Source organism: Saimiri boliviensis, chromosome 9 (genome assembly GCF_048565385.1).
Source record: "Saimiri boliviensis isolate mSaiBol1 chromosome 9, mSaiBol1.pri, whole genome shotgun sequence".
Taxonomy (NCBI): Eukaryota; Metazoa; Chordata; class Mammalia; order Primates; family Cebidae; genus Saimiri; species Saimiri boliviensis.
Window position 1 is genome coordinate 112,833,665 of NC_133457.1, and position 23,048 is coordinate 112,856,712.

General features: G+C 47.1%; 1 protein-coding gene across 2 annotated transcripts in view; it reads right to left on the minus strand.

Annotated features, from left to right (window-relative positions):
* Window positions 1-694: 694 nt before the first annotated feature.
* KCNB1 (potassium voltage-gated channel subfamily B member 1) overlaps window positions 695-23,048 on the minus strand; it is a 122,451-nt gene continuing 100,097 nt past the window's right edge. The window contains exons 3-4 of one of the 2 annotated variants that reach the window (XR_012519368.1): window positions 12,713-15,368; window positions 695-2,155 (exon numbers count right to left, since the gene is read on the minus strand). Coding sequence is in view for 1 of the 2 variants with exons in the window: in XM_039479723.2 (XP_039335657.1) it covers window positions 13,359-15,368 (2,010 nt within the window). In the remaining variant the exon portion in view is untranslated. Of the gene's footprint in view, window positions 2,156-4,227; window positions 15,369-23,048 lie in introns of those variants that run through there. The other variant, XM_039479723.2, reaches the window with a different exon arrangement.

The following is a 23,048-nucleotide window of genomic DNA, read 5'->3' on the forward strand; positions in this document are numbered from 1 at the left end:
GGCTGGTCTCCAACTCCTGGGCTCAAGTGAGCCTCCTGCCTTGGCCTGCAAAGTTCTGGGATTACAGGCATGAACCACTGTGCCCTGTCTGGTAATATTTTAAAAAATAAAAATTAATGCCAAAAATCCATGAACAAAATATCAAAATTTCAAATAGAGTTAGGATCCAATCCCCCATGTGTGTACATTACTGCCTGGATCTCCTTACCCTATTCCTTGTCCTAAGGGGCTTAAAACCTAACGGTTGCTAAAGTGAATTAGCCTCATTCTGCAGATGGGGACATTGAAACAAGGAGGCTAGAGACTTCCTCAGTCGGTGCCAAGAGCCAATAAGTGGAGCAGTCAGGATTTTGAACTCAGGCGATCTAGTTCCAGACCCAGCTTTCTTCAACCCTGCACAGCCAGCCCTGTGAATTATCATGCTTGATCCTTTTGGTAGTGCTAGTAACCTGGTAAAATCAGATAGATTTGAGTTAAAACCCCAATTTTGGCCAGGTGCAGTGGCTCACACCTGTAATCTCAGCACTTTGGGAGGCCGAGGTGGGTGGATCACTTGAGGTCAAGAGTTTGAGGTCAGCCTAACTAACATGGCAGAATCCCATCTGTACTAAAAATACAAGTGGACGTTGCAGTGAGCCAAGATCATGCCACTGCACTCCAGCCTGGATGAGAGCGAGACCGTGTCTCAAAAGAAAAATCCCAGTTTTGCCCCTTCCTAGCTGGGTGAACTTGGGCAAGTCACCTCAGTGCTCTGTGCACAGATTAAAGAGGGTAGAGGGGACCGGAAGGGGATCAGAATGGGGCTAGATCATTTGGTGGGCCCACAGTGGGTGCGTTTGAGGAAGAGCAGAGGATTGGAATGTTAGAGCACAGCACCCTTGGGTGAGAGCAGTAGGAGATGAAACAGAGACGCAGGCAGAAGCCAGTGTATGTAAGGATTTGCAGACCAAGCCAGGGACTTTGGACTTTATTTGATGTGTGACGAAAAGACTTTGGAAGGTTTGACAGCCAAGTGACATGATCAGACTGACAGCTTGACAGGATCCCTCTGGCCATTATGTTGAGAAGACCCTGAAAGATCAAGGGCAGAAATGGGGAAGCCAGTCTGGACACGGCTGCTGCAATACGAAGGCAATAGACAACTGTGGTGTGGCCCCAAGTTGGCGCAGCGGAGGAGGGAGAAATGCAGATCCCAGATCTATTTTGAAGGCAGAGCCCAGAGGAACGGCTGACAGGCCATTCATTTCAGCACTGTTGGTTTCAGCAAAAGTTGAAAGCAACTTGAATGTTCAGGAGTAGGAGACTGGTAATTACCAAGTACAATAGAACACGACACAGGCTTATGAAAGAGTGAGGAGGCTCTTGGTGTATTAGTACAGAATGATTTCCAAGATACATTAAAAGAAAAAGGCCAGATGCAGAGCAGTATATATGGCACTCTTACTATTTGTATGGGGTAAAATAAAACAAAGCAAAACAAAACAACACATACACGCTCATATGTATGTGTGTATGTTTGCAAAAATGATCTCTGGAAGGCTACATGAGAAACTGGTAGCAGTAATTGCCTCCAGGGAAAGGGGGACGGGGGTCTGGGGTGTAAGGGAAATTTCACTTTTCATTGCACCTTTTGGATTTGAGATTTTGTATATCTTCTCAACTGGAGATGATTGTAATCCCCAGGGACATCCGGCAATTTCTGGAAGCATATTTGGTTGTTGAAACTTGGGGGAGGTGTTATTGGCATCTGGTGGGTAGAGGTCAGAGATGTTGCTAAACACCCTACAGTGCCCAGGACAGACCCCACAACAGAGAATGAGCTGGCCCTAAATGTCAGTAGTGCTGAGTTTGAAAAGCTCTGATTTAATAAAAATAGATAAGGCCAGGTGCGGTGCCTCACGCCTATGATCTCAGCACTTTGGGAGGGTGAGGCAGATGGATCACCTGAGGTCAGGAGTTCGAGACCAGCCTGGCCAGCATGGTGAAACCCCCTCTACCAAAAATACAAAAATTAGCCGGATGTGGTGGCGGGCACTTGTAATCCTAGCTGCTCGAGGCTGAGGCAGGAGAATTGCTTGAACCCGGGAGGCGGAGGTTGCGGTGAGCCAAGATCTTGCCACTGCACTCCATTCTGGGCAACAGAGTGAGACTCAGTCTAAAAAAAAAGAAAAAAGAAGAACAAGTCTTTTTTTTTTTTTTTTTTTTTTTTAGGATGATCTTTATTCTGAGATTGTATATTTTATGGGTTTGAAATATCCTTTGTTTTACTAAGATAATGTGTAGTACATGATAGTCACTTTTTCAACATCTTTACTTGGCAAAATAAAATGTCAGGAAGGCTTATACACTTCCCTAAGCTGAATAAAAAATTAGCTGGGCATGCTGGTAGGCACCTGTAGTCCAAGCTACTTGGAAGGCCAAGGTGGGAGGGTGGCTTGAGCCCAGGAGTTGGAGGCTGTAGCTATGATTGCACCACTGTGCTCAGCCTGAGCTTCAGAGTAATACCACATCTCTAGACAAATATGAATATAACATTTTTTTTTTACTGGGCTATGAAATCCTAAAGTCTGGAAATTACCCTTTTCATTTAATGGGCTTTGAAAGGTAATGATTTAAAATACGTCCACAAAATATTTGATCCTTTTTCCCCAAGAGGCAGAATTCCCTCTCTCTAAGGGTGACCTGGATTTGGTGACTCACTGCTAACAAATAGATTTGGTGTGAGTGATGGTTTCTGATTTCTGAGACTAGGCCACAAGACGCATGGTGCCTTTCTCCTAACCCCTCTGTCTTGGACCACTGCCTCTGGGGGTTCGCCAGCTTCTGTGTTCTGAGGCCATTTAAGAGCCCTGTGGAGAAGTCAGCATGGTGAACAACTGAGGCCTCCCAGCAACAGCCAGGAAGGAACTGAGGTCAGCAGAGCTACCTTAGAGGCAGGTCTTCTATCCCAGTCAAGCAGAGGACTACAGCTGGTGTCTTGATTGCATATCTTGTGAGAGACCCCCAGCCAGAACCACTCAGCTAAAGATGCTCCTGAATGAGATAATAAATGTTTCAACTTGCTAGAGTTTGGGGGGGTAATTTGTTACATAGCATTAGATAACAAATACAGAAGGTTGGGCATGGTGGCTCATGCCTGTAATCTCAGCACCCTGAGAGGCTGAGGCAGGCGTATCACTTGAGGCTAGGAGTTCAAGACCAGCGTGGTCAACATGGCGAAAACATCTCTATTAAAAAACACAAAAATTAGCCAGGCGTGGTGACACATGCCTATAATCTCAGCTACTCTGGAGGCTGAGGCACGAGAATTGCTTGAACCCCGGAGGTGAAGGCTGCAGTAAGCAGAGATGGCACCACTGCACTCCAGCCTGGGTGAGAGAGTGAGACTACGTTTCAAAAACGACAACTAAAAATCCCCTCAAAACAAATGCAGAAATTGTCAAGCCCTATCAGTAAATCGGAGATCACAGAAAGGCAGCCTGTGGGCTGTGGTCTGCAGTCTGCCTACAGATGGATTTCATTCGGCCAGTATAGGACTAGAAAAAATGGAATTAGTTGCTAACATTTATTTATTTTTATTTTTTATTTATTTTATTTTTTAGCAGAGACAGGATTTTGCTGTGTTGGCCAGGCTGGTCTCAAACTCTGCCTCGGCCTCCCAGAATGCTAGGATTACAGATGTGAGCCGCGTGCTTAGCTATAGTTGCTAACATTTAAAAGTTGAGTATTTCCCATAAAAATCCAGATTTCTGACTTCTCTTGGAAAGATCTAGTATTGCTGGGCCCACATCCCTGGGGGTAAGAACCAGTTGGAGATAAACGGCTTTAGACAGGGTACGTGTTCTCTTGTTTACCATACTCACGACCACTCCCTTATGTCTCTTAGTTAGATCGCTTTACTTATTTATGCTACCTGCTCTGCCCCAGTAGTCATTTGAGCTTATATCTTCTACTGTGAGACACCTTTTAATGAGATGCCCAGGCACAGTTGACATGAGAACCAAATGACCAGAGTTGGAGCTTTGATTCATAAATATCATGTAGGGTGGGTTACCACTGGCTTGCATAGTTGGGTTGACAAGCCAGTTATCTTTTCCTGTCCTCCTTCCAGGGGGAAGAGAAGAAGTTGATGCTGCCTGGGGACAGGCTCCCTGATTCAAATCCCCTTACAGCGCTTCCTGCCTCACCCCCTGTGTCCTCCAAAAAATAAAACAAACTGCACCAGGCTTCTTTTTTCCATACCTTTTATTGAACTCTGCAGACTTCATTAAGGGACCATTTGCTTAGAAATTCTTAAACATTTGAACATATTTTACACGACAGGACAGCAGCTGGAGGTCACACAAAGATCACAATTTCATCTCACCACATGCATAAAAAGACACTGGGATTTTTGTTGGTGTGTGTTTGTGTGTGTGTGTATGTGTGTATTGCGCAAACGCGCAACGCTCATTTTCACCTTTACGGGAAGGACTAGAGACGTTAACTGACGAGAGATGAACAGGACCCACGAATGCACCCCCGAGAAAAGAGTGGCTGGGGACATTGGTCATTTATGGCTAATGTGATTGGCTTGGCCCCTGTCAAGGGTGGGGTGATCAGAATGGCTTTGCTGGCAGAAAAGCCCCAACCTCACACCGTGGGTTCCTCGGAGGGAAAGGGTCGTAGCTGATGGGATCTCATGGCATGCTGTCATAGCGGCTTTGGGGCTCAGAAAGGAGGTATTCGGCTCTAAAAGCTGGAGGGCAGGCTGGCCTTGATATCCAGCGGGACTCCCATGGCTCGGGGAATGCGATCCAGTTTCCAGACGTTGGCTTCCAGACGTTTCTGCCCCAGCAATTCCCAGATCAAGGGAAATCTCAACTTCGAACCCTTGGCTTAGTCCATCAGAAACCACTTGATGGTCCCTCCGTGGGCTGTACGTGAGCTAAAATACAACACGAGGCTGAGAAACGCAGGGTAGGGGAAGAGGAAGGAGGCTGAAGCTGCCCTGCGGGCCCCCAGGAAGTGTGGCTGTGAGAGGGCTGTGGCCCTTATCAGCTTGGGGCCTACAAGCATCAAATAGAAATGTCATCTTGAGTCAAAGAGCAGATGACTTTGATGGGGCAGTTATGGTTTCAGTGGGAGAGGGGCTCCTCATTTTTCTTCCCTTCACTGTTAGGTAGGGATTCATTCACTCCCCCATTCATTCACTCACACGTTCACTCGTCCAGTCATCCACTCAGAGGTCGACCATTCACGCATTCACTCACTCACAAAAATACAGGTTGGATGACCGTCAGGTGCCAAGGGCATATGTTGGGGGTAACCCTGAGTTCCTGGTGCAGAAAACAAGGTTCTCAATTTTTGACCTTGGATTGAAGTCAAGATAGGTCTGGAGAATCCCCCCTGTCCCCACCCACTCAGGCACACTCAGCTCATCCAAGAGAGATACCCAAATCCCAGTGAAGCCCAAGGGGCATGAGCCAAGCTGTAGAGATGTCAGAGTTTCTTGGGCATCTTCTCTGCTGCTTGCCTCTTTCCAATCTTGGTTCAGCTCAGGGAAGCAGGAAGTATGGGAAGATCCCTGCATGGCCCTTGAGGGCATCCTAGCGGGACAGATTTGGGAGTTTCCTACATGTTCTTGAATTGTCCTATTGTTGCAGCTTTGTGCTGTTGCAGCTTGAGTGATTCCACAGGGCAGAGCCTCCAGTGAGGAGTTGGGAGGGAATCTTGAACGCTGGTTTTTATGTTATTTTGGCTTCAGAGGAAGGCGGCTGCTCATTCTGCTCATTGAAACATACCATCCTGTTCACCTCATGCTAGAACAACAGAAGACCAACCGGTCTTGGGTTCACCATGAAGCTGAAGTCTCACTTCCTCTCAATCCACTATACATAAACTCTCCCTTGTCAAAGGCTTTCCTTGGAGAATGCAGTATGCAGGCTGATTTGGGAAGGAGGCTACAGCTGCAGGAGAGTGGGCATTCTGCTTGAAGGCAGCCAGAACCCGGTTTTGCTGTGAAACTGGATTAAAAGCTGCCTTTCTCTTTTGATCCTTCTGGATTTTTTTTTTTTTCATGGCGGGGGGAGTTTGAAAGGTCTTGAGTGGGATCTCTTGTTTGATTTACCAGAAAAACAAGCCCTTTTGGAACGGAGCCATTTGCTATTGCCTGGGCAGTTGTTCATTGTGGGGCTGGCCAGTAGGGAACAGATATCATGCATCTTTTGTACGGAAAGCCCCAGGCTCATGAGGGCACAGGAGCTGGGCGGAGGGGCTGAAGCACCATAAGACAGCCAGCCAGGGACAGGGGACAGCATGGATTGCTCCTTGGCTGGCCTGGGGAAGGGTAGCATGAGTCTCATCCCAATGTGGTACCTGGTAGGCCACTGGGGATGGGTTGGATTGGTGACTGACAGTCATTAAAATGTTCTAAGACAGGGAGCTGGAAGGAAGCAGACTTGTCTCTTAGGCACCCGCTCTGATAGCTCCAAAGCCCAGAAGCTGCATTCCTGCTAATTGTGCTGCATGCTTTTGCCTCAGTAGCTTGAGCTTGTGCCCAGAATGTTCAAACCACCTACACACACACACACACACACACACACACACACACACGCACCAAGAAACAAAGGGGGAATTTCTGTGGATGGTCAGCCCAGTTTCCATGCAATGCTAGGGCCCCTCTGCAGTGCCCATTTTGTATATCATCTAGCCAGCCTCTTTCAACACCTGTGGTATAAGGGAGCTCACTGCCTACCGTGGCATTGAGTTCCATAGTCAGACAACCCAGCCTATTAGGAGAGCTTCCTTAATTTGAGCTGAAATTGACCCTATCCCTTTCATACAATAGAAATTTTTGGAGAACTTGCATATAGCCATCTGGCAGTTAAGTGGTTTCTTCTTCAGATGCACTGCCCTACTCCACCCCATCCTGGCCAGCCTTTAGGAGATCTTTTCAGGATCTTTGGAAGGAGGAACAGATAATTCGGTTTGTAAGTGAAGATGAGGGTTCCCTCGATTCAGAGCCCCACTCAAATTCAAGGTGGCATTTGGAGAAGTTCAGGAGAAAATCTAAGTTAAGTTAAAATCGGGGAGAGTGAATGGAAATGCAAACTATAGAGCCTTTTTCTTGATGAAAACAGCCACAGCCATAGGCAAGGATGTTTGCTTATCTGGGCATCAAACCTAGGAAACTACTGGGGACAATTTTTTTGTTTTTGTTGGTCTTGTGCCATGGTTAAAAAAAATCTAGTCTGTTTTATTTGACTCTGGTTCAAACCAGACTATCAGAGGTCTGTGGGGTGGGAGAACTCTGATTATTGTCCTACTCCAGAATAAAAAATTCATATTTGAGTTGGCTCCCTCTTGGGAGTTATCTGATGGGAAGGCTCACTGCCATTTGAGGGTCCTGGTTTGGCTCAAATTTCTGATTCTAGGCAGAGCTCTGAGCCCTGCAGCTGACTGCGAGGCAGGTGGGATAACAAAACCTAAACGAATGCAAGCTGGAGATTATCTGGGCTTTCTTCATCTTACTGTGTGAGCTGATGGATGGAGAATCACTTTCTGCTGAAGATCCTGCATAGTGAGATGTCCTCTGCCTACCCAGGGCTGAAAACTGCCTCGTGGAATTAATTGTCAGGACAGTCCGAAAACTCCCGCAGGCATGGGTAGGTGGAAGCCAGAAATGTACCCCTGTCCTCGCCACGTACCTCCTGCTCTATGGAGCTAGGCAGCTGACAAGGGAAGGGGAGATGAGCTAGCAGATTTGGGGACATCTCTTCTCAGGGTTTGGCTGCAGGGTTTCTAGCCACTGTTTTTTGGTGAGGCTGTTAGAAATGGATTGAAATGGGCTGGGCACAGTGGCTCACGCCTATAATCCCAGCACTTTTGGAGGCCGAGGCAACCGGATCACCTGAGGTCAGGAATTCGAGGCCAGCCTGGCCAACATGACAAAACCCTGTCTCTACTAAAAATACAAAAATTAGCCGGGCTTGGTGGTACACTCCTGCAATCCCAGCTACTCAGGATGCTGAGACATGAGAATCACTCGAACTTGGGTGGTGGATGTTGCAGTGAGCCAAGATTGTGCCATTGCACTGCAGCCTGGGCAACAGAACAAGACTCTGTCTAAAAAAAAAAAAAAAAAAAAAAAGGATTGAAATGAGAAACTGATAAACAAGGTGATGAGGAACTGATAAACAAGTCGATGAGATGTGAGGCCCAGTATGTTCTTGTGAGGTTCACGAGAACCTGAAAAAGCTCTGGACTTCAGATCTGATGAATGTTACAGACCCACAGGGTGCTGGACATGGGAGCAGCCCAGCCAGGAGGAGCTTCTATGTGTTCTGAATCTCAGAAATGCCAGTGATGAGTTTGCTTGCATGAGATTTTTGGTTCCAAGATCTCTGGGGATGAGAAAACTTAGTCCCTTCAGATCCCTAGAGGGGTGTGGGATATAAGTGAAACCAGCCCACATCCCATCCTGATTTTGAGGGCCATCTGTAACTCTGCTTCCCTGGGTCTCATTCCTGCATTCATGCCCTGAATTCTTAAGAACAACGAATGGGAGAAACACACAGAACTGAATGAGAAAAGTAACAGCATTGACGGACGCTAGGCCTAGTGTCAAGAAATGCCTACACGAGGAATTCAGACCCCAAAGTCTTTCCCTACCCCCAAGAAATCAGAATCAAAGGGAATAAAACCAAAACAGCCCACGAGACAATGGTAGGGACTGCAAAAGACCAGAAAACATCAGCTATGATAATGACCAACAATGAAACTCCTATGATATTGTTCTGTATTACAAAAGAAGAAATTAGACTCAATTGCCCTATTATAAATTTGCTAAAAATACATATATATATATATATATATATATTTTTAATCTGAACAGAAAAATAGACTACTCTGAGATGCGTGGACATTCTATGACATAGTCGCGCATCAGATACTTCTAGAGCCAGAAAAATGGCAACAGAAAATGCAGAGGTAACTCTTATTTCTGGGTGTAGCCAGGACTGGTTTGGGTGGCCTGGGCTGAATGACATGAAAGCATCTGGATGCTGTCCTATAAGCAGTGATAGGCGAGGAAACATCAGCTCTGGGCTGGAAGCATTCCATTGTCCTGCTGGGGTCTCAGGGGGGCCCTTTCTCCCTCCTGCCCACTCTGCAGCTACAGGAAGAGTCCTTTCCCAAAGAAGCATGTCCGGAGGCTTTTTGCCTTGCCCTCTTTTGATTCGAAGTTACTTGAATTGAGGCTGAAAAAAAGCCTGGGGTATTGTTACTTGAGATTAGTTGGTAGAGAAATGAGATCAGGAGAGAGATTAGAGATAGAGACCTGGCTTTAGTGGCCCTTGTCCGTGGTGGTGAATTTTGAACATCCCCTTGTCCATGAACTGGACACTCCAGCTGGGACTGGAGCAAGACAGAAATATACAATAGTTACAAATATCAACAATACATTACAATTTTACAGAAGAGAATACTGTTTTGTTTTTCTCCTTAGAAACATGGATCTTATTAGGAGAAAGGGCAGAGACGAGGCTACAGTTACCAAGACACATGGAGAAGCTGGGAGTCAGTTTGAAAAAGTTTGTATCACCAGCAGTTTTCAGGGGCAAGCTGGGTGGGTTAAAAGAAACGGCCTCCTCAGGATTTTGTTGTTTTTCCTTCTTACTCTTCTTCCTTCTTGATCCCCAGTCCTTTGGAGAAAGGGACTTCACGGGAACAAATGTTCTCTCCTCCTTTTTTTCTTTCCCCTTGAAGTGTGCTTAAGATAGAATTCCTAAAGAAGGCACTGAGAAATCTACTGCACCAAAGTCCTGTTGTTTTCTTTTACCCAAAGATAAAAAGGTGAATCTACTGTCTCCTCCCAAGTTTCCCCACCTCTCTCACGGCCAGTGGCAGATGCTCCCCCGTGTGACACACAACTACCTGGTCCCTAGCCCTTTCTGATAATGGTGGAAGTTGGAACGCAAGTTCAGCTGGGTTCTTGATGAGTTTCATTGAATTCGCCAAACTGACCAGCATCCGTTTGCCGTGTCCAGCCCCTAGTTTACTTGTTTGGGTTGACTTGTTTCTTTCTGCTCTCATTGGTTCAGGAATGAATGGGAAATGGACTGCCAAGTTAAAACAGGATTTGCCTTTAGACTATTGCTTTCCTATTCTCTATCAGGACCTTCCTATCAAGTGAATTTCTCAGTGAAGACTCTTAGGTAGATTTCCCAGTGCGTGTATATTCATGTACATGGGTACAGGTTGGGTGTATACATATTAAAATCTGGATATGATCCTTTTTAGTGAGTGGAGGGGCTGGGAAAACTTAAAATACTCTATTTCGAATTGAACACAGAACAAAAGCTATATTCCCCCAATACATACACACACAAGTAAAAGAAAAAAGACCCAATCAAACCCAAACGGAATACTTTCTAAGCATAGTATATGCTGAATTGCAATTATTCTGTTTCTATAAGAACTCTATAGGACTCTGGCTATGAAGCCTGAAAAGGTAGGTTCTTAATGATACTTCTGAATTCGTCCTTCAAAAGTGACTCAATAAAATGCTACTTTAAGGTCAGACAAAATACACAAGGAAGGAAGGGCCAGGTCCTACATGACCACAGAAGGCAGAAAGGGCCTTTGGTTACAAGGAGAGTTGCACCAATTGGTTTGCATTTAAAAAAACAAAGAAATCATTTTCAATCTGTACACTTCTCATCTGCTTCAACCAACAAATGAAATGCCTTGATTGGAAGAAGTGGTGGTAAGTTCCTTCTCGATATATATGGCTATATTGAAACATGTTCACTTTCCTGATATGTAAAATAGACTATATTATTATTATTATTATTAATTTTTACAGATAGCATTAGCTCTAAAAATATCTGAATTGGAAATCACAACTATTTACTTTTATCAAAAAGCATTTTTTTTTCCCTGAATTTTCACATTTGTGCTGATGGTGGACATTAATGGTGCTGAAAACAAAGAAGAGACATGTGAGATGGTCAGCGGAGAACTGTCCCATAGTCATTCCTCAAGAGGCCCCCAGCTCAGGCTGTGTGTTCGGCAAAGTGTTTTGGGAGTGCCACTGCATACTCTGCCTGGTGCGCCAGCTGGCACGGAATGACCTCACACTCTCCCTGCCCCTAAGTCCCTTTGCAGTTGGTGTGTGAATACTCTGAAGATACCTAGGAAGAGGGACGTTCTTGTTTTCTCTGTTAATGCAGCAAGAACAGGACTGCACCCTCTTGGGGGGATCTACAGTCTCTGGAGATGCTGAGAAGTGTTATGAGTTGGGTTTGTGTACAGCAGAGAATACGCGTTTTTTAAGGGTGGTGGAATGATCCCATCCCATCATATGTGCGGCAGGTGGCTCAACCTTATGCCATCGTACGAAGGGCAGGCAGAACAGCTCCATGAGATTTCGTGTACTGAGAGGTGGATCACACCATTGCACTAACAGGCAGACCAGCAACAGGTGAAATGAAGACTGAAGACTAGGTGAACCAATGCCACATCTTTCTTCCTCTGGGAAGACATATGCCTGTTACTGTATTGAGGATAGGAAGAACTACACTACTGTACTTGGGACATCGTCCATCAACATTACATTAAGAGAACAACATTGTTCCATTGAACTACAGACAGGTAGACCAATAACATGTCGTCTTTACTGACAGGTGAGCCAACACCATAGCATTGTATTAATCAGTGGTTCAAACCCAATGCCAGTGTACTGAGGCAGGACTAACAACACCACGCTGTTGGACTAAAAGCAGGCAGGACAATGCCAGGTCATCAAACTAGGACGGGAAAACCAACACCAAGAAATACACCAGAACCACTCAAGATGCACACAAATACTTATTGCTTTTGTCTGTACTGGCTGCACTGATGGCTGCAGGAAGGAGAATTGAGCTTTTAGTACAGACAGTGACACTGAAAAACCAATAGCTGGTTGACAAGAAAGAGAACAGAGTAAAACACCCAATGTCCAACTGTCACTGTGTCCTTTTGAGATGTGCATGTCTCCTGTATACTTGACTTCATGAGAGGCCCCATCCAAGGGGCAAGAACCCCTCCTGACCCATGAGGGTTAAGGGAAGGCTTCAGAGGGGCAGGGAAGGAGCCCACAGACTTTGATATGGCAGACAGTAATACCAGCACAGTATTACCCATGGTGGCCAGAAACAGGCAGGTAGCAACAATCCAACTACAGTCCCAACAACTGGCCCACGGGAAATGGTGCTTGTTTTAAAGTGCAAGATGTGGACACTGTCCCTGGCAGAACTTATTTTTGAAAAACATAAAGTGCTTTTTATTTTAACTTTTTTTTTTTAGCTTGAAAACCACAGAAAACAAAACAGAATTTCTATTATAATAGGTACTTTCCTTGCTGCAGCAGGAATTATTCAGTCTGAACTAGACATTTCAATGCAGGGTATTGCGGGGTATTTTTTTTCCTTTCATTTTTGCAAGTAAAAAAAAAATCATATTTTTATGCGGTTCTTCAGTAACACACAGTCTCCTTGAATAAACTATTTCTTTTGCATATTTGACACTTGCGTACCTTTTGAGTCTACACTAGTGATGTAAAGAAAGCGTGTTCCTCCTCCAACCCTAAAGCAATGCTCTGAGTTCATGCTGTTGGCTGGGTGCCCACCTTCTGAACCCTTCCCAGATTGCCAGGGGGCAATTAGAATTGAGTACAAATGGTGCAACTCACCCTGATGATATCTCAAAATAAAAATCTCAGGTACTATGGAATACTGAAGTCAATGAAGACATTTGAATAAGGGTTTTGCGCTGGGATCGTGGCTTATGGCGCAGAGACTTCCCCGTGAACAATCATTCCCTGTAGCCGTCTAACAGTGAAATCCATCCAGGAGGTGATGGACAGGTGTTCCTAGGGGTGGCCGGGTAACATCCAATACCAAATTGGTCAACCCACTCTTTCAATACCAGCCACTCGTTCCTGCATCCTTCTCCAGCTGAAGCCAGGAGGACTAGAAATGTTGCCCTCCGAGACTGAGATGGACAGCCATGAGAGAAGAATGGTGAGTATGTGGCCTCGGTCCTGTCTAGAATGGTAGTAGCGGTGGCTGTGAGTTCCACTCATGTCATCTCCCAAAGAGGGCAATAGAGTTGTTACAAGGAGGCGCTGTGCCCGATGGCTTGGCCAACTTCATGCTGATGGACCGGTCATGGCTCTCAAGGTCTTAGGGAGCCTTCTCTGGAGTTTTTCTTCTCTCTGAGGGCTTTACGGAGCCTTTCTGTTTCAGAGTTCATGCAGAAAAGCTCTGTGGCAGGTAAGCTGAACAGCTCTCCTCTTTGGACCTCACCCAAAAGTCTCTCCTCCAAGGCAGGGCAGTTCAGATGCTCTGATCTCGTGTGCTGCCGTGGGCTCCTCCCCCTGGCAATACACGGACATCAGGGGAGATGTGGTTCTCGAGTTTGCACTTTTCCTGACCACCGGGGCCTTTTCCAGTCAATGCTTCTGTGGAGTAAATACAGTTCTGCCTTAAGAACTTAGGGGAGGTGGGTAAAGGGGAGCTTTCAAAGTGGTTTTTCTCTGATCTTGTCCCCATGCTGAACTTCGGACTGGTGCTCCCAGGGAGGCTTTTGGGGGGGCTGGAGTCCACACTGTAGAGGAGCTGCCCCTCATCATCTGTGTCTGCGTCAATGTATTGGTGGACACCCGCCTCGAAGTTGAACGCTATTGCTGTGTGTTTCTCAGGAGACCGGGGGGGTGTCTTAGCACTTGCTGTGGTGTAGATGGAGGACTCTGGGCTGAGCACAGCCTTGTCCAAAAGCGTGGCACACTCCAGTCCAGCGACAGCAGCCGCAGCACTCCCCCGGTTCCTAAGAGGGTCGTGGTACATCCCCAGAACGGGGAGGAGTGGACTGGGGTCACCCTCCATGAAGTTGACTTTAAGTGCTCGGAGCTTCAAGGGGTTGTTGGTTTTCATGGAACTCTTGGGGCTCTCGATGAAGAAACTAGAGTGCTGGCTGGCATCAGGGCTGGGGTTGGCCTCCACAAACCTACCACCACTGGCACCCAGAGCTCCCCGCCAGCCCACTTCTGGAGCTGTGCTGCCCCCAGTCTTGCTGGGGAGTGATGTCAAAGGGCTGTGGGAGAATCTGGTGGCCTCAGGGAAGTCTGTGGCACAGCTAATGAAGCTATCAATGCTAGACATACTTCGCATGTCGATGACCCCTTCTGTGCGAGTGGGCAGAGGGGCTACGGGGCTAGGGATACTCTCCATTTCAAGTTCTTCCTTTGGTTTGCTCTGTGCTGCTGACTCCTTGGTATTGAGGATGGGTTGGGATTGGGTCTTGGCCATCTTATTGTACATGTCTTCCAACTGCTGAACATTCAGGTGCTGAGGACTAGAAGATGATCTGGCTTTCTCAGGGGATCCCTGCTCCTTGGTTTCAAAGGACTTACTTGAGCTGGTTTCAGACAGTGTCCTCTTTGTCCATTTCCATTTGTTAGGAGACAAGTGGTTATCTTGCACTTTGTCTTTCTTACCCATATTCTCCCCATTTTTCTCAACCACAATGTCCATCATCTCAATGCTCCGGGCGAAAGCATCCTTCATGTTCATGGACACGATGCTGCCATTCCTCTTGGCTCTCTCCAGAGCCTCTCGCCGCTTGATGGCTTTCTCCTGTCTCTTCTGCTCCTTGTAGAACTCAGAGAAGTTATTGACGATGATGGGAATGGGAAGAGCAATCACCAGGACTCCTGCGATGCAGCAGAGTCCCCCAACAATTTTCCCCAGGAGAGTCTTGGGGTAGATGTCTCCATACCCAACAGTTGTCATGGTGATGGTGGCCCACCAGAAAGAGGCTGGGATGCTTTTGAACTTGGTGTCATCCTCATCCTTCTCAGCAAAAAAGACAAGGCTGGAGAAGATCATGATGCCCATGGCGAGGAAGAGGATGAGCAAGCCCAACTCGTTGTAGCTCCTCCGCAAAGTGAAGCCCAGGGACTGGAGGCCAGTGGAGTGGCGTGCAAGCTTAAGGATGCGAAGAATTCGCATGATGCGGAAGATCTGGACCACGCGGCGGACATTTTGGAATTGCAGGACACTCTTGTTGGATTCGGTGAGGAAAATGGTGACATAGTATGGCAGAATGGCCAACAAGTCAATGGCATTGAGTGGACCCTTGAAGAACTTCCACTTCTTGGGCGAGGAGAGGAAGCGCAGCAGGTACTCCATGGTGAACCATGCGATGCACACGGCCTCCACGTGGGCCAGCTGGGGGTTGTCTGTGGACTGACCGAACTCATCGAGGCTCTGTAGCTCAGGCAGCGTGTTGAGGGACAGGGCAATGGTGGAGAGGACGATGAACATGATGGAAATTATGGCAAGGATCTGTGAGGAGAAGAGAGTGGGATTTAGTTATTAACTGCCCCACGGGATTATCAGCACACAGGGCACTCCTCAATGTTCAAGAGCATTTTCACATCTCACTAGCCATTTAATGACTGAATGGGACGAAAAGAGAATTTATATTAATCCATTTATTGTCCAGATGTGGAAACCAAGGCCCAGAGAAATAAAATGTTTTAAAGCTCTCAGCAAGCCCGGGGTTCAAGCGTACTTTTTCAGATAGTAACCGTTTTCTAGGCCCTGAAACCCTGCCTTCTCCATTGCAACAACTCAACTCTGCAGCTGCAGCATGAAAGCAACCTTGGATAACACATAAGTGAATGCGCATAGCTGTGTTTCAATAAAACGTTATTTATAAAAACAGGCAGTGGACTGAATTTGGCCTGTGAACCCTAATTTGCTGATTTCTGATCTAGATCGGTGGCTCACACTGGGTGGGGAACTACCTTCACAGAGATGATACGAATGATGATAGCTAACCTTTATTGAGTGTTGGCTGTAGGCTAGGCACTTTCCATGCGATAGTTCATTTCATTCTTATAATAACCCTGTTCAGTGCTATTAGCTCCATTGAACAGATGTGGACACTTGGGTTTCCACAGCTAGTAAGTGGAAGATCCAGCATTTTAACCCAGGTCTGTATGACCCAAGAACATGAGCTCTTAAGGCTGCTGGATATGGTGCCTCACGTCTGTAATCCCAGCACTTTGGGAAGCCTAGGTAGGAGGATCATTTGAGGCTAAGAGTTCGATTCTAGCCTGGGCAACATAGTGAGACCCTGTCCCTATAAAAGAACAAAAGGAAAAAAAAAAATCAGATGAAAGCTAACCTTTTGTTAGAAAAATGCCTAGACACTCAAGATTTTGCAGGTAATTCCCAGGGAGGCACAGACATTCTGGGCTCATATTAATTCCTGATTGGAACTATGTGTTTGGAGGCTAAAGACCTTGACTTAACTATCTTTGAGTCCCCTGGATCAGAAGAGAGCTTGGCCCAGAGAAAGGGCTCAAAGAATATACACTGAAATTAATGGAATCTAGGCCAGTCTACAGTCTGTGCAGAAAAGCAAATAGATGTAATAAATTGCTCTGTGGTTCTTTTTTTTTTCTTCCCCCAACAATACAAATCCAATCACATTACTTCTTTGCTTAATAAATCTCCAGGACTCCTCATGAAAAAATCCAAGCCCCCAGATCTGTCTATTGGGTCCCCTATACCCATCTCCCTTTTGGAGATTTCCCTTTCTCTTCCTCTGCCCCTGTTATGTGGGAAGGGGAGCCTGGTCACCATGACTGTATCATTTGATCCTTGCTGCCACTGATCAGAGCACCAAGGTTGGATAGAAAATCTAGGCTGAGCCAATCTGTACACTGGGGCTTAGCCAACCTACCTTTGAGAATTTGAGCTCATGAACTCAGGTGGTAAGTGGGTTATGGGAGGGTGAGTCCCTGAATTAAATGTTAAGTAGAATCTAGGCTTGAATCAGTTTCAACCCTCAAGCAACTATCTTCCAAATATAGGGGACAGAGATGCCATGAAAACATCAGAGAAAGCTAAACTTTAGTCTAGGCATGGTGGCTCACACTTGTACTCCCAGCACTTTGGGAGGTTGAGGTGGGGGGATTGCTTGAGCCCAGGAGTTCAAGACTAGCCTGGGCAATACAGTGAGATTCCATCTCTACAAAAAGTAAAACATTTGCTGGGCGTGGTGGTACATGCCTATAGTCCCAGCTACTTGGAAGGCTGAGGCAGGAGAATCTCTTGAGCCCAAGGAGGTTGAGGCTGTGGTGAGCCTTGACTGCACCATTATACCCCAGCCTAGGTGACAGAGAGAGACCCTGTCCGGAAAGAAAAGAAAAAGGAAAAAAAGAAAAAAAGAAAGAAATGAAATTAGCCAGGCATAGTGGTGGCGCCAACAATCCCAGCTATTGGGAGGTGAGGCAGGAGAATCACATGAACCCGGGAGGTAGAGGCTGCAGTGAGCCGAGATCATACCACTGCACTCCAGCCTGGGCAACAGAGCAAGACTCCATCTCAAAACAAACACACACACAAACAAACAAATAAAACAAAGAAATGAAAGAAAAAGACAAAGAAAGCTGAACCTTGAAGAGAAGCCAGAGAATGAAGGGAAGATGCAGAGGAAGGAGAAGCGGGGAGCGCAGGAGGGTCACAGCAGGTGCGGAGGGCAGCAGTTAAAGTGGGGGGGGCTCTGGTGTCAGCCTGCCTGAGGTTCAAGCCTCAGCTCTGCCATTTCCTTGCAATGAGCAAGTTCTTCAACCTCTCTGAGCCCGTTTCCTTATCTAGAAAATAGGCTGATAATAACAGTATCTATCTACCTCAGAGAACTGCTGTGTAAATTAAATGTGTTAGTACAAAGTGCTAGAACAGCTTCCAGCCACACACGGTGAGTGTCTAACAGATGCCAGCCATCATAACAGGGGAAATCTCAGTGCACATCACCCGTCCGCTCAGATCACCCAGCGTCGGGGTGGCCTGGTCTCCATCTTTGCCTCCTGTCCTTGTTCTGATGCTGCCTGCTGTATCCTATAAGTAAACCCAATTGCTGCATGGGTCAGTGTGAGAGGTTTCTGGCCCTGCAGTGAATCCCCAGTAAGGGCATGGTTGTCATGTTGACTCTGACCCCTCTCTCTGGCCACTCTTGCCATGGGGTCTCAAAATTCACACTCCTCTAGCCGCACGCTATCTTTGGTCAATTCATCATGTCCGAGCTTCTTGCTCCCGATCTGGTGAACTCCAATCCATCTTTCCAAATCCAGCCCATGCGACGTCTTCCCTCTGGAGTTCTCCCTGCTTTCTCCAGGCAGGGTTGATGGCTCCATCTTTGGGCTTCCCTCACCATTTTAACATACCTTGGGGATGCTTACCACACATATCCCATCACAGGCACACATGTGCGTGTGTGTATGTGTGTGTGTGCATGCGTGTGTAGTGTGTGCATGTGTAGTATGTGAGTGTACGTGTGCATGCATATGTAGTGTGTGCGTGTATGTGTGCAGTGTGTGTGTGTGTGCGCGTGTGCGTGCATGTGAGCGAGTGTGCTTATTGCCGCCCAGAATCTGTGAGCACTGGGAAGATGGGGATGGATTCTGAGGTTTTTCTCTGTGCCTCCAGCACCTAACCCACGGTGGGACATCTGACAGGTGCACCCCACGTATTTGTTGGCTGTTGCTCAAGTTCATAAAACTAGAAGAGTCAGGACCAGAATTCAGTTTTTTTGTTTTGTTTTCTTTTTAAAGACAGGGTCTTTCTCTGTTGCCCAAGCTAGAGTGCAATGCTGCGATCACAGTTTATTCCAGCCTCAAACTCCTATGCTCAAGCAGTTCTCTCACCTTAGCTTCCCAAGTAGCTAGGACTACAGGACAGCACAATCAAGCCCAACTAATTTTTAACATTTTTGTAATGATGGGGTCTCACTATGTTGCCCAGGCTGGTCTTGAACTCCTTGGCTCAAGCTATCCTCCCACCTTGGCCTCCTGAAACACTGGGATTACAGGTGTGAAACACTGTACCGGTCTGGGAAATATTTCTTGGTCATCTACTCTGTGTGAGGCACTAGGCTAGACATGGGGTGCCACGGGGGCAAGAGAGTGCCCGTGCCCTGATGGGCCAGCTCTGGCACTTTCCTAGCCTCAGGGGTTCTATAACTTCCTGATTTTTTAAAAATATAGTCAAGCCTGACACATGCCATGTTTAAAAAAAAATAGGTTTTGAGTTTCTTGATTTACACCCACTGAAAAAGAAAAATTCTGTAATACTTTATAAAATGAAATGTTTGAGGCTGGGTGTGGTGGTTCATGCCTGTAGTTCCAGCACTTTGGAAGGGTGAGGCAGGCGGATCACCTGAGGTCAGGAGTTCAAGACCAGCTTGGCCAACATGATGAAACCCCGTCTCTATTAAAAATACAAAATATTAGCCAGGTGTGGTGGCAGGTGCCTGTAATACCAGCTACTCTGGAGGCTGAGGCAGGTAAATCACTTGAACCCAGGGTGTGGGGGTGGCAGTGAGCTGAGATCATGCCATTGCACTCCAGCCTGGGCAAAAAGAGCAAAACTCTGTCTCAAAAATAAAATAAAATGTTAGATATATACAAAAGTAGATCCAATTTTTATATAATTTATGAACCATAATCAAATGAATACCTAGAACTTACCACCCAAATGGAGACACAGAGCAGGCAGCAGTGACACTGACACTTTCCGTGTGTCCTTCCCACTCCAGAGATAACCTCTGTGTGCAGCTTTTCATCCCTTTGTTTCTCTGTATGATTTTCAATAAGAATGCATGGGTCCCTAAATTGTCATTTTGTTGCACTTTTTTTGTTTTTTAAAGGAATAGAGTCTCGGCCGGGCGCGGTGGCTCACGCCTGTAATCCCAGCACTTTGGGAGGCCGAGGCGGGTGGATCACAAGGTCGAGAGATCGAGACCATCCTGGTCAACATGGTGAAACCCAGTCTCTACTAAAAATACAAAAAATCAGCTGGGCATGGTGGCGCGTGCCTATAATCCCAGCTACTCAGGAGGCTGAGGCAGGAGAATTGTCTGAACCCAGGAGGCGGAGGTTGCGGTGAGCCGAGATCGCGCCATTGCACTCCAGCCTGGGTAACAAGAGCGAAACTCCGTCTCAAAAAAAAAAAAAAAAAAAAGAAAAAAAAAAAGAAAGAAGTAGAGTCTCATTCTGTGGCCCAGGCTGGAGTGCAGTGGTGCAATCATAGCTTGAATGCCGAGGCTCAAACGATCCTCCTGCCTTAGCCTCCCAAGTAGCTTGGATTATAGGCGCATGCTACCACGCCTGGCTATATTATGTAGAGATGGGGTCTTACTATGTTGCCCAGGCTGGCCTTGAGCTCCTGGCCTCAAGCAATCCTCCCACCAGGGCCCCAGAGTGCTGGGATTCCAAGTGTGAGCCACTGCACCTGGACTTGGCTCAGTTTTGACAGTATGCCGCATATACTTTGCCACTTGTACTACTCCTTCCTTAATGGTAAAAACAAAAAATCAAAAAGCCCACTCACCTTCTTTATTTTATTTTAGCTTTATTCTAAGAAATAATATGCAAAATTGCTGATTTTTCATGCCAGGGCTATATGTATTAAATATTCATCAAAATAAAGATGTGATTGTTGGAATAACATCTTGGCAGCACACTTTAGGTTAGGAGTGTGGGTCCTGAGGTTGGAATTCTAGCTCTTGCCATTCATTGGTGAAATGGCCTTGGGCATCCAAATGTTCACTGCCTCAGTTTCCTTATTTGTAAAATGAGGACATACTAGTGGTTTTTAACAGGATGATTTTTACTCCTGGGGACACTCGGCAATTTTGGCAGAAATTTTTGGTCGTGACAACTGATTGGGGGTGCTCCTGACATCTTGTGGGTGGAGATCAGGGATGCCACGAAACACCCTGCAGAGCACAGGACAGCCCCCACAGCAAAGAATGATCCAGGCTGCAATGTCAGTAGTACCGAGGTTGAGACACTCTGGGATACACCAGTAGTGAGCTGCTCACAATTGTGGAGTTGGGGACACAGAGTGGGTCAGAGTGGGCAGCCAGTGGGCTTTAAGCTGAGCCCTACGAGAAGCTGCTCTCATCTTGTGACTCCAGGTAGCAGGGCACCGGCACAGGGAGGAACAGGTTCCTGGGGAGTCTGTTCCTTTAAGAGCTGGGAGGTCCTATTTCCCCCAGAGGCTAGCAGGGGAAGCCTGTTCCAGTCTCTAACCCCCCAGACAACTCCAGGGAAGGCCCGCATAATTGATGTTCTGCTGACAGCTGCATGAATTATGCACCCAGCTATTGTTACAGACCATGGGGCCTGTTATTCTAAGGCAGGCATCCCTTTTGTACCTGAGATTGTACCCTCCTCCCGTTCAGCTCAATGAGGCCTAGAAAAGGAGCAGAGCAGGGGCAGAGGCCCCGCTGGATCCCAAGGTTGCGGGGTGGGGGCAGTGCCTGCTGCTCAGGGTTGCGTTGGGAGGGTTGGAGTGCACCCAGTGTCTGTCTGCGTGAAAGTGCATCACACAGCATGTGTGGTAAGGCAGCACTGGGGGTCTCCCCTGCCCCATCCCTCCTGGCCCCCCCTGCAAGATCTTTTTCTTTTCCAGACTCAATGAAGCCCTTAGAGTCAGAGCCACACTTCCTATCTGTGAGTTACGCCCTCTGTGCCTCAGTTTCCCCCTCTGTGCCTCAGTTTCCCCACCTGTAAGACAGGGATCACTGCAAGATTGCAATGAGAATTCAATTAAATCAAAATGCCCTTAGCTAGTGGCACAGTCACTCTTAACTTTTACTGTATTTATTTCTCCACAGCTTTACATTTATTTATAAGCTGATTTTGGACTTGGGTTTGAGTCCCAGGGCTATTGTTCCCCAGCTGCGTGGCCTTGGACAAGTCACTCCCCCTCTCTGAGCCTCTATTTCCTTTTTTCTAAAATGAAGATGAAGGTAACTCAGCACTTGCCATCTAACAGCCACTTAATATATACTGTTAGTAAATTATTATTCAGGGCTGTGTACGGTGGCTCACACCTGTAATCCCAACACTTTGGGAGGCCAAGGCAGGTGGATCACCTGAAGTCAGGAGTTCGAGACCAGCCTGGCCAACATGGTGAAATCCATCTCTACTAAATATACGAAAATTAGCTAGGCGTGGTGGTGGACGCCTTTAATCCCAGCTACTTGGGAGGCTGAGGCAGGAGAATTGCTTGAATGCAGGAGATGGAGGCTGCAGTGAGCTGGGATCGAGCCACTGCACTCCAGCCTGGGCGACAAGAGGGAAACTCCATGTCAAATAAATAAATATTCAGATAATTTATGGTCAAACCCACCCCAACCCTTGTACTGGTTGCTTCTGGAAACTAGGAGTAGGAGTGGAGACCCCCAGTGACTGCCTAAGGCAGCAGGCATCCTCTCAACAGCTCGTGGACCCAGATGGACTGTGTTGATTTGGTTTCTGGGATAAGCCCCAGGAGTAGGGAACCAGCCACCACCTGGGAGTCCTCCAGCCCCAGCTCAGGCCTGGACAGGCCTCTGCTTTTCTGGGATCTGAGCCCAATTGGCTTTGGCAGAACTCCAGGAACCCGGGGGCAGAGGCAGGAGCCAGCACCAGAGACAGGGAGGCTGTCCCCACATTCCCTGTGCAGAGGTTCTAGATTCTGGAGCCTACCTGTCTGCACCAGATGGTAGAGGGGGCTTTGGTCCTCTGGGAGAAGAGACTGGCAGGTGCGGATCCCTAGGGTGAAATTCAGGAGTGCTGGAGCCAGGCTTTCCTCATCCTAATTGTCAGCTCCGGCTGTTGATCACAGAGAGGCCTAGAGACTGTCTATTGTGGCCTCTGCACACTTCCCTGCTGTTCCAGGAATGTGGATGAGGCACAGACTGTCCATGCAGAAAAGGGCTCAAGCTCCTCGCTGGGAAGATGGGGAGACTCAAGCAGAGAAGGGAAGCGACATGCCCATGGTCACACAGCCCACTGCGGTCAACACTGTTCAGTACCGCTGGAAGCTCTCGCAAGCTGGAAGCTGCACCTAGTGCTGAGGGCTTGCAAATTGCTCTTCATAAACATGCAGATTTATAGCAGCACTGTTCATTATAGCTCCAAAGTGGAAACAGCCCAAATGTCCATCAACTGATGAATGGATGGA